The sequence below is a fragment of the Candoia aspera genome, chromosome 4 (assembly GCF_035149785.1).
Source record: "Candoia aspera isolate rCanAsp1 chromosome 4, rCanAsp1.hap2, whole genome shotgun sequence".
Lineage (NCBI taxonomy): Eukaryota > Metazoa > Chordata > Lepidosauria > Squamata > Boidae > Candoia > Candoia aspera.
Genome location: NC_086156.1, coordinates 44565582 through 44581297, shown reverse-complemented (window position 1 = coordinate 44581297; position 15716 = coordinate 44565582). Strand labels below are relative to the sequence as shown.

At 39.1% G+C, this 15716-nt stretch overlaps 1 protein-coding gene across 1 annotated transcript in view; it reads right to left on the bottom strand.

Moving 5' to 3' along the window:
• Window positions 1-14676, bottom strand: part of LOC134497938 (collagen alpha-6(VI) chain-like) — a 71293-nt gene extending 56617 nt beyond the window's left edge. Inside the window, exons 1-7 of the mRNA XM_063303972.1 lie at window positions 14584-14676; window positions 12919-13527; window positions 10280-10867; window positions 8493-9098; window positions 6127-6750; window positions 3987-4538; window positions 818-1375 (exon numbers count right to left, since the gene is read on the bottom strand). Of these exons, the coding sequence (XP_063160042.1) occupies window positions 818-1375; window positions 3987-4538; window positions 6127-6750; window positions 8493-9098; window positions 10280-10867; window positions 12919-13527; window positions 14584-14656 (3610 nt within the window). The 5' untranslated portion in view covers window positions 14657-14676. The remainder of the gene's footprint in view (window positions 1-817; window positions 1376-3986; window positions 4539-6126; window positions 6751-8492; window positions 9099-10279; window positions 10868-12918; window positions 13528-14583) is intronic.
• Between the last annotated feature and the right edge of the window lie 1040 nt (window positions 14677-15716).

Here is a 15716-nt window from a genome sequence, read left to right as displayed (position 1 = left end):
AGGAAGGAAGGAAGGATACTGTATCATCTGCATTACATTTCTTTCAAACTTCATAATGTATTATTTCTCTGTGAAAGAAATCTATATATGTATTCACTTTTCACAGTAATGTTACATGTATCTGATGAAATGGATTGTAGTCCAAATTTGGTGTATTTAACCACAACAAGGATTTTTAAAAATGGAGACAGATGGAGAAGATAAAACATACTACAAATGAGGGTTTCGCTACTGAAAACATCAGCATGGCTGATGAAGAGAGAGATGAAGATATTTTGCTGTCTCAAAGCAATTTGATTAGTGCTTAAATCTTACTTTTCTAACTGGCTAATGAGCGGTACACTTGAGAATAGCAGGTTTATTTAGGGGATAGAGAGCGGGCTGCAGGGTAACATTGGCCCTGCCCTCAAACCTTTTGCTACTGTTTTCTGCATGATTGCTAGTCCTGCAAGGCAGTCCAGACAAGGAGCACACCCAGGAGTACTAGCTCTATCTTTATTGTAAGGTTACATTAACAGAATCTTGCAAGACTGGAAGTATTTCTCCCTTCCTTTCCTTTTACTGTCTGGAAAACTAGGGAGAGTCCCTTCTGAAACATTTCCCACACCCTCCCTCCTTCTGTGGCCTGAGATATCTTTTCCACACCGGTTGTCCAGTCTGCGGCTCTCCCTCCTGTCTCCCAAGGTCATTCCCACATACCATTACAATGATAGACCCTGACCCTGGCAATCTCTGGTTCTGGGTTATAGCAGAAAGTACAAAGAGACCGTACCCAATAATTTTCTGAAGAAAGGAAATTTCATGCTTCAATGCTTACCCTCCTCAGGATTGCAAATTTGAAACAGAACTGGCTTAACCAGAAACATGAGGGACTCAAAATAATCCTCCAAAAATACTTTGTCCTGAGTGCCAGCAATGTCTAAAAGCTGGGAGTTGTTTGCTTTCAGTATTCCAATGGCATAGATGGAAACACCTTTCTTCCTGAGTGCTCTGGCAGCTCTTCTCACATCATCGCTAGATTCCTCATCTGTGACCACTATCAAATACTGTTTTACCCCCAAACGTCCTCCTTCAGATGTGTCAAAGTAAGAGGAGGCAAAGTCTAGAGCTTTTCCAATTCTGGCTCCTTCTTGAACCTGCCTCATTGTAGTTATTGCTTTCCTCAGGTCACCCTTGTTGTTGTACTTGTTCAGTGGGAAAACTTCTTCTGGATTGAAGCCAAACTGGAGCAGCCCAATCTGAACCTTATCAGCCCCGATGTCAGACTTGTTCACAATTAACTCAATGAAATCCTTGACCTGTTCAAATTCAAGTTGATTCATACTTTCTGATGTATCAATTAGCAAAATTATGTCAGCTTTCAAGTTTTTACAGGCTGAAAGTAGACGAACAAATGAAAAAGAAATGTAAACATATTAAATACATATGCAAAATGCGGCAGGCACAGCAATAAGACTTTTCTATGATTCAAATCAATGAGACCCTAATGTTCTTTTACTGTACACAATGTCTATTCTGAGGTCATTTTTACTACATTTCTGTTATGGAATGTGAGGGTGACCTTGGAAGATGGGGAGAAGAAATGCTGCTTCAGGAACAATCAGATAAATGAGAAAGGAGTCCACAACAGAGTAACGGTCAAAGGAAGAAACATAGGAAGGACCCGCCCTAACTGCTCAGGTGATACGTAGGGAGGGTGGGAGATTTGTACTTTCAGACTTGCAAGGTTGTTGTCAGCCCTCCCAGGTAAACCAGACAGGAAACACCACAAGATGAACTAATTCTACTTTATTGTAAGGCTACATTAACATCTTGACAGTAAGAAAATACAAATCTCCCACCCTCCCTATTTACCGCCTGAGCTGTTAGGGCGGGTCCTTCCTAAGCTTCTTCCTTTGACCGTTACTCTGTCGTGGACTCCTTTCTCATTTATCTGATCATTCCCTAGGCAGCATCTCTGCTCCCCGTCTTCCAAGGTCACCCTCACATTTTATCACAATTTCTTAACAGAGATTCTCCAGAACCTAGGCTGCAGTTCAAGTTTGCAACTGAGTTTCTGCTCTTTAAATAATACAGGCTTTTTTCAGCTTCCTAAAATAATGCAAGATTAATGACTTAGGAGTTTTAAGAAACTTTTCCTACTTTACACAGCAGCTGGATTTTGTTGGGTTTTGCTCAGCTAACTGTATATAAATTGAAATCACTATAATCCCTAACCTTATAATAGACACATGCTAGGGAGAAACAATGAACAGTAGCCATCTGTTTTATATTATGACTCACTATCTTCATGTAGTTGTAATTTCCTAAGAAAAGTACCAGTAGAATCCAGTGTTCTTCACATTTACAGTGTAAACTCCTGAGAATTGTGTAGTGAGATGACATCTTTTACTGAACTAATAAGTGTTGCTAAATAAGTAAGCTTTCAAATTTTGCAATTCAAAATCTTACATCTCTTTTAAAGTAATTGATTCAATAAAATGATCATCCCACATTCTATAAATCCCTTTTACCATTTCTGGAACTACTGAAACCTCAGCCTTCTCATTGCACCTCTTTACAAGTTACATCAGATACGTAATTTGCAGTAAATATGATAAAGATTTAAAACACAATGAAAGACAATGGTTTCAAATTTCTGATGCAAATACAAACTACTTAGGCATGCAAAGATTCCACTGCAATGCCTCACTATATTGCACAATTAAGTTAATCCTTGCATCAGAGAAATCTATCCATCATTTCTTACCCATGCTCTGATCTGTGTCATCCTCTCAATATATTCAAAGAACCAAATGAAATGTTTCATCATTCTGGTGACTGGTAAGAGCATCAAAAAGTTGCATTATCTCTGAATGCACTTAAGACAATAATATACTTGAATGCAATCCCAATATCAGAAACTCTTCAGAAACCCCATGAAACTTGCCAGAGGTACCACTGGATTACATAATGCTGAAGTTGTAATTACTGTCCAGAAATAGACATACCTATGAAAACCATTGATCTTAATGGTAAAATGTCAGCATATTTCATAAAAAGACAATTCCTTGGCCATTTTCTAAAGCTAGATTGAGTGACTAGTTTTCACGGAAAGCAGACACACTCCTGTGGGGCTCTCTGATAAGAAAGGTGTGAAAACACAGCACACTGACTTAGTCATGAAGTTTAGCAGCAACCATGCTTAGATAGCAATCCAGGCAGAAGTCACCAAGGTGTGTGGACTTACTTGGAAGCCTAACCAGGAGCTCGAATGGCCTCTTCCATGGAAACACTTTGAAGTTGCCTCCCTTAGTTATCTCTGCTTGTAGATCTTATAGGGAGAGCAGAAACTCCCTTTGAAACAACTATAAAAAAGTGGGAAGGGGTAACAGGAAGAAGAGAATGGAATGACACACTCCATTCAGCTGTGTTTTAATGTATGTAAGATCATTATTCTTTTCTTAATGTGGAATTAACTTAGAATTTAAGGCTTAGAATCTATTAACTGGTATGTGGTGTCAAGGGTTGCTACTAGCTGTACTATGCATTATTTCATTATTTTACTTCCTTGCTCATGATTCTTTTGACAAGTTCTCATTTAATAAGAAGTAAAAACTACTTCTGCTCTCTTATGAATTTAGTCTCATGACTTTTCTTCAATGGGTCTTAGCTACCCGATATCTCTAAGAAATAAATACAGTCAAAAGTGACCTCACACAAAAGACTCTATACTTGAAGCAATTGTCAGCTGTATGGCTTTCCCAAGGGATACCCTGTCCCTTAATAATAACCCCAGAAAGGTGGAGATTAAGAGGAGTATTGTCAATCCTTTTAACCCAACAAAGATGAATTCTTTTCAGCTCTCACTTGGAAAGCATAAATATGACCAGTGTAGGAAAAATGCCATTAGTGCGGTTAAATGGAATTTGTTTTCATATATGAGGCCTTCAGAAGATTTGTTATGATAAAAGTTTGAGAAACTTTCATTGGGGAAAACACCTTACCCTCAGGAGAACAAATATCCTGCACAATATCATGTTTGATGAGCTTTAGGGAATCAAAATCATTCACGAAAAACATCCGGTCTTTGGTCCCAGCTATATCTTCTAGTTCTCTTTTTACAGCATTCTTGACACCTATGGCATATACAACGATCCCTGCAGCCCGCAGCTCTTCTGCAGCTTTGGTCACTTGATCTTGGGATTCACCATCTGTAACAACGATGAGGAACTGGGGCACCTTGTCCCTGGCTGAAATTTTGAACAGATTCTGCATGTACCGTAAAGCATCCCCAGTTCTAGTGCCACCACCAATCTGCTGGATCATTTTGATGGCTTCCTTTAATTGGACCACTGTGTTGTGCTGGTCAATCAGAAACTCTGTACTGGGAACGCTCGCATACTGAACCACTCCAAAACGAACATGGCTGGGGCCAACCTGGAACATGCTGATCAGTTCATTCATAAAGACTTTCATGTCATGGAAATCTTGTGGATAGATACTGCCAGAACCATCAATCAAGAAATAAATGTCTGCTTCCTCTGTCTCTTCACAGCCTAATGAAAAGAAAACAGAGGGGAAGGTAAGAATGTCCATTCCTTTACTGTGAGGACCAAGCAACACTCAGTTTCAATAAACATTCAGTGGAACGTTTTATGATATTATCTTAGCTTCCCCAAACACAAATAAACTGGGAATGAATATAGACACTGCAGGTTACTACTTATCCAGTGATACATTAAAAGGTTTATGCAAGGAAATACTGTCTTAGGGCCAAAATAGGTTGTGCATTACAATTAGGGATGGAGGAGAAAGTTGTTTAGTTCCTACTGAATGTGAAATTATGTAATTTCTCATTTTTGAAGCCAAAATACAAACCAAACCTTACCGAGCATTTGAAACATTATACTATGAAAAATAGCAAAACTGTGTGTGCTAGGCAGTATTACAACTAAAAAGATATATACTTTGAGAAATATGCATACATACACATTTTAATGCAAACGCTCAAGCGCAACAAAACAAAATGGCCATACTCATATTCATACAGTGCAGCTCATATTAAACTGGAACAATGCAAATTTGGAGTGCAAGAAAGGCATAAGTCTTTTTCTGCATACTAGCTTTGCCCTAGAAAATATTTTCTTCCCAGCCAACAATTCCTAACCTACAGGTTTTACCAGGGGCAGTTTAGGATCCAAAGCTTGAAGATGGAACACAGTTGGGAATAGAACTGAGAAGTCCTATTCTTCCAACTCACAATATTCTTTAAATGCTGTCCAGCTTTTGCTTTATGGGAAATGAAGACAAGGCATAGAGTAAAGCATGGATCCCTTAGGACGGGCAAGCATGAAGACATTTGTCCCCAAAGTCAATCAAGTTGTGCAAACTTTATTGGTGATTATTGAAAACAGATTAGTATTTGATATGTAGCTTTATTCAGGAGGAACAACTATCAGCTCACTTTCTGCCACCTTTCCCTCCCATCCTAGATAGCTCCAAAGGGAGGGGAAATAGGATTCCTTTGCACATAGGCATCACAGGCTTCTTTGCTGGCTGTAAACACAGCTATAGCTTCTTTTCCAGTCATGATAATGGACTAGACCACAAAATTTCACTATTTGCAGTGAAACAGAATACCCTGGCCAGCCAAAGGAGAGGCCCACATTGCTTATCCTCCATGTAATTAAGCCTTCTGCCATCCCTTAATTCAGCTTTCTCCAAGCTGAGGGCCTTCCAGATATGCAAACCACAACACCTAGAATTTCCAATAATGAATACAATGGCTAGGAATTCTGGGCATGACAGTTTACACACCAGAAGAGCAGTCTAATCTGGGAAGCTTATACTAAGTCCTTTTCTTGGGTGGATGGTGGCAAGAAGTTATAGGTAGCAGAAGGGTGAATGGGAATGGGTAGAATCAGAATAAGAGAAGGTTGATGAAGGCAAGCTGCCCACCTTGATTCAACTATCTTTTATCTGATGCATCCATCCCTTGCCCTGTTTCAGTCCTTACTAGCTGCCTGAGAGAGAGACAAAGAATGGGGATATGTGGGCATGGATAGAAGTGGCAAGTCCAAAAAACCCTCACTAATACCTGATTTCCCAAAGCTTTTCTTTGGGAAATCAGGATCATTCTCTTACCTTCCTTCAGGGTACGAGACCTCACTGGAATGGCAAATGTTTGTGAAACAATTTCATTACAAAGTTGTTTCTTGATAACATACTCCAAGTTTGATAGCTGCAAGAAATATTCCATGGTGGTAACATGTTTCCTCGGGGGATGAGATGCAATTTTGTATAGCTGGCTACTCGCTGAAATGTTTTGGATGCCCACGGCATAAACTGTAACACCTTTCCGTCGAAGCCTGGATGCAGGAACTGTGAAATTATCTAGGGACTGACCATCGGTGATCACTACAGCCAATTGCTGCACTCCTTGATTTCTCCTGCTCCCTGCTCTCTTGGTGAAAACCTGTTTCCTTAGGAAGTCTATAGCAGCTCCCGTGTATGTTTGCCCCCCACGATAAGGCAGTCTTTTCAGATAGTTCACAACCTCTGACTTGTCTTCAAACATATCCAGGCTGAATTCTAATCTTGGCTTGTCACTGTAAAGTACCAAGGCAACTCGTACATAATCTGGGGCAATTTCCAGAGCGTTGATTATTTTGAGCAGAAAAGTCCTGATCAATTGAAAATTCTTTCGACCAATGCGAGTGGATTCATCCACAAGGAATGCAATGTCTGCCACCAAGGCAGAGGAGCAAACTATGAACAAAACAAGCAGGTAAAAGTCAGTAAAAACAAAGTGATAACAACAACGCAATTTTAGAAGTTTCATGAGACTTACTCCCAGGTAACTGCATTTAAGATTACTGTCTGACTGTCATCTGTTTAAGAAGTAAGAGCAAAACTAATAGATGAAAATATAATTGGAAACCCTACCAACAGGTGAAAGGCAACATATGCAGGTAGATATCTATTGAACCAAAATGTACAACCTGAAACTCTAGGGTCAAATGTAGCCCTCCAAGCCTTGAGTGAGGCGTCCCTAGAGCCTTCCAAAAGATGCCATCAAATTGTGACTTTCAGAATAACAGAAAGGAGATTTAAATGAAATACTAAATTCATAGGGGGTAGTCATCTTTACTGTAAGTATTTAGTGTACTTTAATTTTATTTTATTTTTTAATATTTAATATTTAACACTTAGTTTTATTTTCCTCTAAATTAGAATCTCTTGGACTGGTATTTTGGAGGTTTATGGAAACTAACTGTGGTGTTTTTATTGGCACATTTTGATGGATAGTAAGCCACCCCAGGATATGCATTTTGTAACTCTTAATTAATTGAATTTATTTCTTAGCCTAATCATGCCTATTTTTTAATACAAATCTCAGAACATCAGTCAAATGGAAAATGCATCCCTTCATTTCCCTAATCTGTGCATCCATGCTATCAGTTATTACAGGAACCTGATGCAAAGATGGAAATGGGTTCTGCGGAGGACAATTTTCACAGTGTTTCCTCATTGTGCAAGAATTTATTTAATTTGAAAGATCCAGGTCCTTCACGGGGCATTTGTTGTTCTGCATCTCATTTCCCTAATCCAAGGCATTCCTAAACGCATATAAACACTTTAGCCAATAAGGAAAACATGTCCCTGATGAAGATTAGATCATTTTGGCCTACAAGTCTGACCAACTATGATCATTGGCCAAGCAGGATGGAGGTAATGTGAGCTGCCATTTAAAACATCTGGAGGACACCAGGAGGGCAATACTCAAGACTATGTGCTGGACACAGAATGGAAGCTCATTGCTGGAAACAGTTCCCTGATGTGCATCTATCTTGGGTGAAGCCATGAAGCCATCTCTCAAGAAGTTAAAGAAAAGGTCAGCCATGACTGTTTTAACTTTATGATGCTGATCAGAAATCTTGCTGGTTTGAATCAGTAGGGAGATATTAGAATTTACATCACAGTCCACATTCAGGAATTGTCCCTGACCCAAACCCATAATATAAGCAATATAACTAGAACTTGTCTGTCATGACATATCACAAGGCCTCTGGGACTGATGGAAGTTTTCTTGATTGTTTTATTACTAGGTCTGTCTAACAATCTAGATCTGAAAGGGAAAAGATGATTTGGACATGCACATTGCCCCTATTGGCAGTACTTAAAGAAGCTGTGGCTGCCACCTTAATTCCAAGAAAAGACATGTTTAAGAAAATGCCAACAGTTGCAACATGCACAGTCATAAATGCACTGAAATACTTTTTCTCCTTTCAATCCAGATCTCTGCACGGCCCTGATTACTGAAGTCCTTTTAAGAATTAATGATATTCTAATTCAAGCAAATCCAACTGAGAAAATATCAGGAAAGAATGTTCACTGACTTCATGAGGAACAATAAGGACAATAATGTTTTGTCTGTAGAAGCTGGATGAATTACATTGTCCTCCTTCCTATTTTAATGTGTGATTCTTCTTCTAGTGACATAACAATACCTGCTGGCACATATGCATCTATGGCAGCATCATACTCTTGCTGGACTGGTGCTTCCACAATATCTATGATGATCTTTTGAACCTGATCAAGGCCTTCTACATCATCAGCCTGGTAAACTAAAGGAGAGGTAGCAATCTTTTCCATTTCTTTCTTGTCAGAATGTAAGATACCAACTGTTACAATGTTCACTCCCATTTCTTTCAGATCTTCTGCAGCTTTCTTGACAGCATCTTTGGATTTAGCTGAGGAGAAAATCACTGCAAATTGTGGCGTCCCTTGGCTAAGTCGGCTTCCAGCTTTCTCAACAAAATAGACTTCTCGCAAAAATTGGAGAGCGTTGCCAGTCCTCAGAGGGCCTCCCATGTATACAGTGCTGCTCTGAATGTGATTAAGAATATCTTCCTTCGTCTTATATCTGTTCAGCAAAAATTCCACTTGCCCGTCTGCACTGTACTGTGCAAAGCCGATCTGGTATTTTTTAGGGCCGATGTCTAGTTGTTTAACGATCTGGGCAATGATTTTTTTTACTTTTTCAAAGTTGGTGGATCCCATGCTTTTAGAGGAGTCCAAAAGGAAAACAACATCAGCATAGCGCTTTGTAAATGCTGGAGGAAAAATAGAACAGTGTGCTTTTAAAAGGCATGCAAAATGGAATAGAACCCACATTATAATTACAACTCATTGTGGCTGGCCATGTTCTACCATGGCAACTATTTTTAAAAGCATACCCACTTGCTCTCAAAATTCAACTTTTGTCAGAAAGCCCCAACAGATTATCACTTATATAAGGCAGGCTGGATTTCATTAGTTGCTATGACTTCTTTGGAGGCCCAAATGTCTCTGCCTCTTAACCTCCATTCCTGTTAAGAGTTGCTTACTAGATTGATAAAGATTCAAGAAATTGTCGTGTAAATCTGCACACTTTCTTGCTATCAGTTTAAAGTCTGGTTGAGAAAAAGGTCAAGATAATCACAATGCCTCGACTCTAATTCACATGGGGATATACTGGTTCTAAACTGAAAATAGGTCAGATGCTGAAATTCTTGTAATTCCACTCATCTCAATAAATCTTGCTAAAGGGAACTCTGAGAATCACACTTGGAAAAGAATCATGTAGGATTTAGGCAGCTGACAACTCCTGTCTTGCATAGTAGGAATAAAGGTGATACAACATTATTAGTTACTTGTGCAAAGACAAACAATCTGTGGCCCCTTATCTTGCCTTCATTTCCTGTTTTGTGCCAAAGAGCGCACTGCTGATTTTCAGCACCGAAACCACCCATTTTTTAAGCACTTAGTTTTCTCCCCTTTTTGTGCTCAAAAAGTGCAAAAGGGATGAACAATTTTTCCCCCAGCTCCCCAAAGGCAAATATGTTCACCCCCACATTGCAGTGATGTATTTGCATCATCTAATGTGACTCTGCCAACTCTCAGAGAGTGGACTTTAAAAAAAAAAATAAAAGAGCATGCCAAAATTGTCCACCCCCCACTTTAGAGATAAGGTGGAAAATACCCTGAAATGTCTGTGGAAATTAATAGTCAGTTTTGAAGTTTTTCTGTGCAAATGCAACTTTTTAAAAAGTCTTTGACTTGCCAAGTAATCTCAATGCTGATTTCCTTTTCAGCTTTCCAACTTAAACATTGTATCACAGAAATCACTGGAATTATGACAACACAAAAGGAAAATCACACTGTTTGCACAAAAGGAAAACTGTACAACTTAACATGAAAAAGAATAAAAATACCTTCTGAAATGTTACATCACTCCCAGAGGTGATTTAATTACCTTTAATCTGGCTCTCCAAAGCAAAGCACATTGTTTCAAGAAGATTGCTGGTAAGGTCTTGAAGGATATCAAAATTGTCGATATTAAACAGAAACTTATTAAAAGGTTGGCTTGCAATGTTCATAAGCTCAGTAGCGTTCTGGATCCCAATCCCCACTACATAAACTAAGATTCCTTCATCTTTTAATTTGTGGGCTGGAACCTTGACGTCATCATTTGACTCCCCATCTGTGAGCAGGATGAGTACTTGTGGGATATTTTCTTGAATTCTGCTCCCAGCAGATACAGTAAAGTATCTTTCCTTGATAAAATCCAAAGCAGCACCTGTGTAAGTGCTTCCCTTCCGGAAGGTCAACTTCTCTATTTGTTCTAGAATATCATTTTTCAAAGAATATTCATTTAGCTGAAACTCCTTAAAGATGTCATCACTATACTGGGCCAGTCCAATTCTGACCTGGTTCTGACCAATGTGAAGGCTGGAAATCAGGGTGTATAGGAAATTTTTCACCTTCTGAAAATTCTCCAGGCCGATGCTTGATGAACTGTCCACCAAAAACACAATGTCCGCCACAGTGACTTTTCGGCATACTAAATGAGAAATACATTTTTTAAAGGAAGAAAAAGGAGAGTTCATTAGCCAATCTGAGGTTCCTTCTGGCTTCAGACACAAACTGAGAATTCCTTATTCTAATAATATTTTAGAATTGTTAGAATATTTAATAATATTCATTTTTTCCAATGAATTTAATTTGTTGTGCTCAAAATCAAAATAAAATAGGTCTGAAGATATTATTTCAATATTTCTTTGAAATCACACCTTTATTTCTTCATAAAAGCATTATCTAGTCCTAGGTCAGTCAGTATATAAGCTTGCTTAATGACATCCAGTGCCTGAAAAACTTGTTAGCTACTAAATTAGAACCAGTGTCATTCAAAAGCCCCAAATTTCTTTTGATCCCAGAATAACCTCCATGCACTGCTAGGCTCAAAGCGTAAGATCAAAATCATCATTTAAAAGGAAGCTTGGAGGGAATACCTGGTGTATTCTATTGAGGAGCTTATAGATGGAGCGATGAATAACAATGATGAGCAATAATACTTTGGATAAGGTAAAACGAATATGTGCAAATGCACCTTAGACTATGATGGCCTGAAAGATATTCCATCTGCTAGCACCAGGGAACCAGCCCAATTCTTACAGAATGGCAGATCGCACCTCTGGCAGTTAGCAGGCCTGTTGTAGACCTTTCACATTTTATGAAACTTCAGATGAAATAAATGTCCCATGAAATTATTCCAGATAAGATACACTTCCAAATAAGATGCACTTATCTCTTTCTCCATGGACATTTTTGGGGAATGATACTGATAGAGATATCTAGAAACACCAGGGTTTTTAAACAAGGAGGCATGGATATCTAACATCAATTTAGCCAGTTGCTTAGGGAGTTCTGGGCAGTTGCAGATGGATTGATTCCAGACCAAAAGATACATGGGCGTTTCTCCACAAAGTTCAGTGGAAAAAAATAGTCCTGTGAAGAAAAATGCTATGTCAGAAGTGGCCATTTAATGAAAATGGGCGGGGGGGGGGGGGGGAGGAAGAGAGGAAGAAAGAATGTCTGTTCTCACAAATGTTAAATCATTTTTCCCCTCTCTCACTTAATATTGTGAATGGGAAAATATACAGTTGGCTAAAATGTGCAATCCGATACATATATAAACAGAAGTAAGCCATGCTGAGTTCAGGTGGGTATAGGATTGCAGACTTCAGGACTTGCAAAGTGCTGTACTTTTTAGCCATTCACATCGCTAGGAAATAACTAATTCTTGACCTTTTTTTTCTGGATAAGGACATCTTGTAAACTGCTTAGGGCCACCAAATGGGAATTGGCAGCATATGCATTTTTAAAATAAATAAATAAATAAGTGTGGACAGTGAATAGAGTTATCCTATTCATCTTGTGAGATGGCTGAGTGGTGGAAGTGGTTCCCCTTCTGTCAGACAACTATTTCTTTGAAGGTCTCAAGCCTGCTCAGCTTTTCACCATTCCTTGAAAACACAAGGAGAAGCTTGCTCCCGTGGCTTTTCTTCAAATCAGGGAACCATGGCAGTTCACTTGTCGGAAGAATAAAGGAGAAAGGATGAGGTAGGGAGGAGGCAGTGGCCTTAGCCACTTTACAACAATAAAATATATAGTACTTAAAACCATCACCAAAATAAATTCTAAAGAACCCTGAGCAGCTTCTTTCCTAGCAAAAAATGTTAAAAGTGTGAGAAATTGGAGCACAGATTTTAGTGTGCCCCTATACTCAGAATTATGAATAAAAATGCTGTTACTGGTCTGCAGTGCAGCCCTCCCCAGAGATTTCTGCATACCCTGCTGAGAATCCTCACAGGATTATAGTGTTCATGCATCTGAAGTACTCAGGTTTGTGGGGAGAGGGGGCAGGGAAGGCTGGTTCATCCTTGCCGTGCTCTTGATGGACAACAGGTTCCCATTTTTACTACAGGCCTGTACCTGATAAGACGTTGCAAATTATACAAGCCACTAATGCTAGATTTTATTATCTGTTGCATATAAAGTGGGGGGGTGGGGCAGCCTTTTTCATATAGGAGGCAGTTAGCCTTTTTGATTTACCTGGAGAAATGTGGATGATGTGTCGAGAGGCTTCCTCAACAGCAGTACATAACACTTGGAGGATGTTTTGGAAGATACCGTGCAAGCCAGCAAAATCCTCCACATCATAAACATGCATTTCATCCGGGTCACTAGCAAGTTCCTGAAGCTCAGACAGAATAGCATCTTTGATGCCTATGGCATAAAGTATGATGCCTGCATTCTTGACTTCTTCTGCTGGCCCAGAAATGTTGTCTTGACTTTGCCCATCTGTTATCACTATTGCAATTTGGGGAACGCCTTCACTGTATCGACTTCCAGCCATTTCATTGAACTGCTCATCTAGCATAAACTTCAAACTTTTTCCAGTTTGGGTACCCCCACCTTTGTAGTTCAGATTTTGTATTTTCTTTAAAATGTCCTCTTTGTGATGGAAAAAATTCAAGAAGAACTCATTGCGAGGCTCATCACTATACTGAATCATCCCAACTTGAATTTTATCTTTTCCAATGTCAAAACTGTTGACCAATGTGTATAGAAAGTCTCGTATGATTTTGAAGTTTTTCAGTCCTATACTCCATGATCCATCCACCATGAACACAATATCAGCAACAGAAGCTTCTCTGCAGACTGAAGAAACACATGACAGTTTGTTTTCCATTCTTACCATTAACTAGTTGGTGAGGGAGACATCTTCACCTAAACTGTATTGAATGTTACAAATTCACTGCCACTAGATGCCATGATTATTAGCTTAAATGGCTGGTACAATTTAAGAAGTTTGCTAGCAATCATAGCTACTGTGACCAACAGAGGCTTTCATATCCAGCTTTTTATCTTTTTTGGAAGATCTGGCTACCTATTGGCAAAAACTAAATACTATATCGCTTGAATCATTATCCTCCAATTATTATTGCAGAACTTTTTATTTTTCCAAAATATATAATATTCAATTAAATTTCTTTTTGTCCCCCCCCCAACCCCAGCCCCATGAAGCTCAAATGCTAAAAACAGACTACTACTTATATTTTAAACAGCAGTGGTCTATATTTGCTTCTTCATTCTTCCGTAGAAGCAGAACAGTATTTTTAATTTAGGACAGTGGCTCCCAAAATTATATTTCCATATGTTTTTGAACTATGAATCTATCACCATTGAGCATGGGGCAAAAATGGTGGGATACTGCTGTTGGAGTTCAAAAACTGCCTGGCGATTACAGCTATATAAACTCCACTGAACATTTACAGAACATTTATGCACGAGAACAGCAGAATCTATGAACATTGAGGAAGCAAGCTCCATTCACATCGGGGGCTTCCACCCTTTCCTCTTATTTTCCATCCTCCAGTGCTATGAGGTTTGTAAACAGATGCCCACTTAGATTCTGCTGTTCTCGTGCATAAATGTTCTGTAAATCAGTGGAGTCTATATAGCTGTAATTCCCAGGCAGTTTTTGAACTCCAACAGCAGTATCCCACCATTTTTGCCCCATGCTCAACAGTGATAGATTCATATGGAGGGTTTTCCCAGCTTGGAAAGGCTGTGGCTGAATTCAGATCAATGACAGTTGCTCTACAGTCTTTGACTGAAAGTGGGTTATTACATCTATTACCTGAGCCTGTTTTTCCATTGAAAATTAAAGGCATTTTGTAACTGATCTCACTGAATACCAAGGCATGACATTACCAGTAGTTTGAGCATCTGTGTAGCACCAAGTAGTTAAAATGGAAACAATAAGAATGTGGCTCCAATTATTCATCTTGACCGCACCTCCAGAGAAAATACCTTAAAAAAGAAAAAAAATCTCAATTATCCATTCTGGAAAAAAAAATCATATTATTAATGCCAGATGCTATGATTTATCGGTGCTGCTAAGCCAGGATATCAAACCATGGACTAAAGTTAGCTTGTGATCTATGCTTAGCCCTTAATACCAAAACAGTTGAGACTCACTGTTGCAGCCGTTGCTTTATTTCAAAGGCGTTTCCTTGAGACAGAAATGGAAGCTCATAACTGAACCTATGGAAAGTTAGAGAGGATGAACATCTCTAAACCATGGTTGACGTGGGGTATCTCTGGAAGCCCAAAGTGTAGTTTGGGCCCTAATTATGGCAAGCACAAACCATGATTTGGTCTATGTCAGGATTAGGCCAATATTGTCAGAATCTGCTTTTAGTCTTTTGGCAGTGGGTAGGCAGATGGGGCATGTCAACAGTTAGGCCAAACACTTATTACAATTAATGAAAAGAAAGCAACTGATTCTGCATTCACCATGACAAAGGAAACCTTGCAGACAAGATCATCACTGTTTATCACAAGCTGAATAATTAGAATCTATTGCTGAATAATTGTCATTTAGTCCAGCAGCTGTTCCGGTCACTGAAGCACGCTTCATGTATTTCAGAAGTTCCTTCAGGGTGACCTGCTGAAACTGTTTGATACTGCTTTCTAAGTGCATTTTTTTCCATTTACGGAAACTAGTCTGTGAAGCCAATCCCAAAAATCCTGAAAGCAGTGCTATTTTTCAAAGCATGGCCTCACAAGACAACACTGATCTTTACATAACACTCTTGTACAAATCCCTTATAAAAGCTAGCTAAACCAAGATGCCTTGAGTAAAGCCTCATAGCCTATACATCTTATAAGAAGGACAGTAGATTGAAAAGGAAGATGAATGCAGTGATCTATGACAGCTGAGGCTTAGCTATCTGTGGATGTGCAAAAATCTAACCTCAACGTTCAGCTTTCCTCAATTTGATACCCTCTGATTATCCTGATTGGGGATTATGAGGGTTGCAATCCAGTGTAGCCCAATCCAT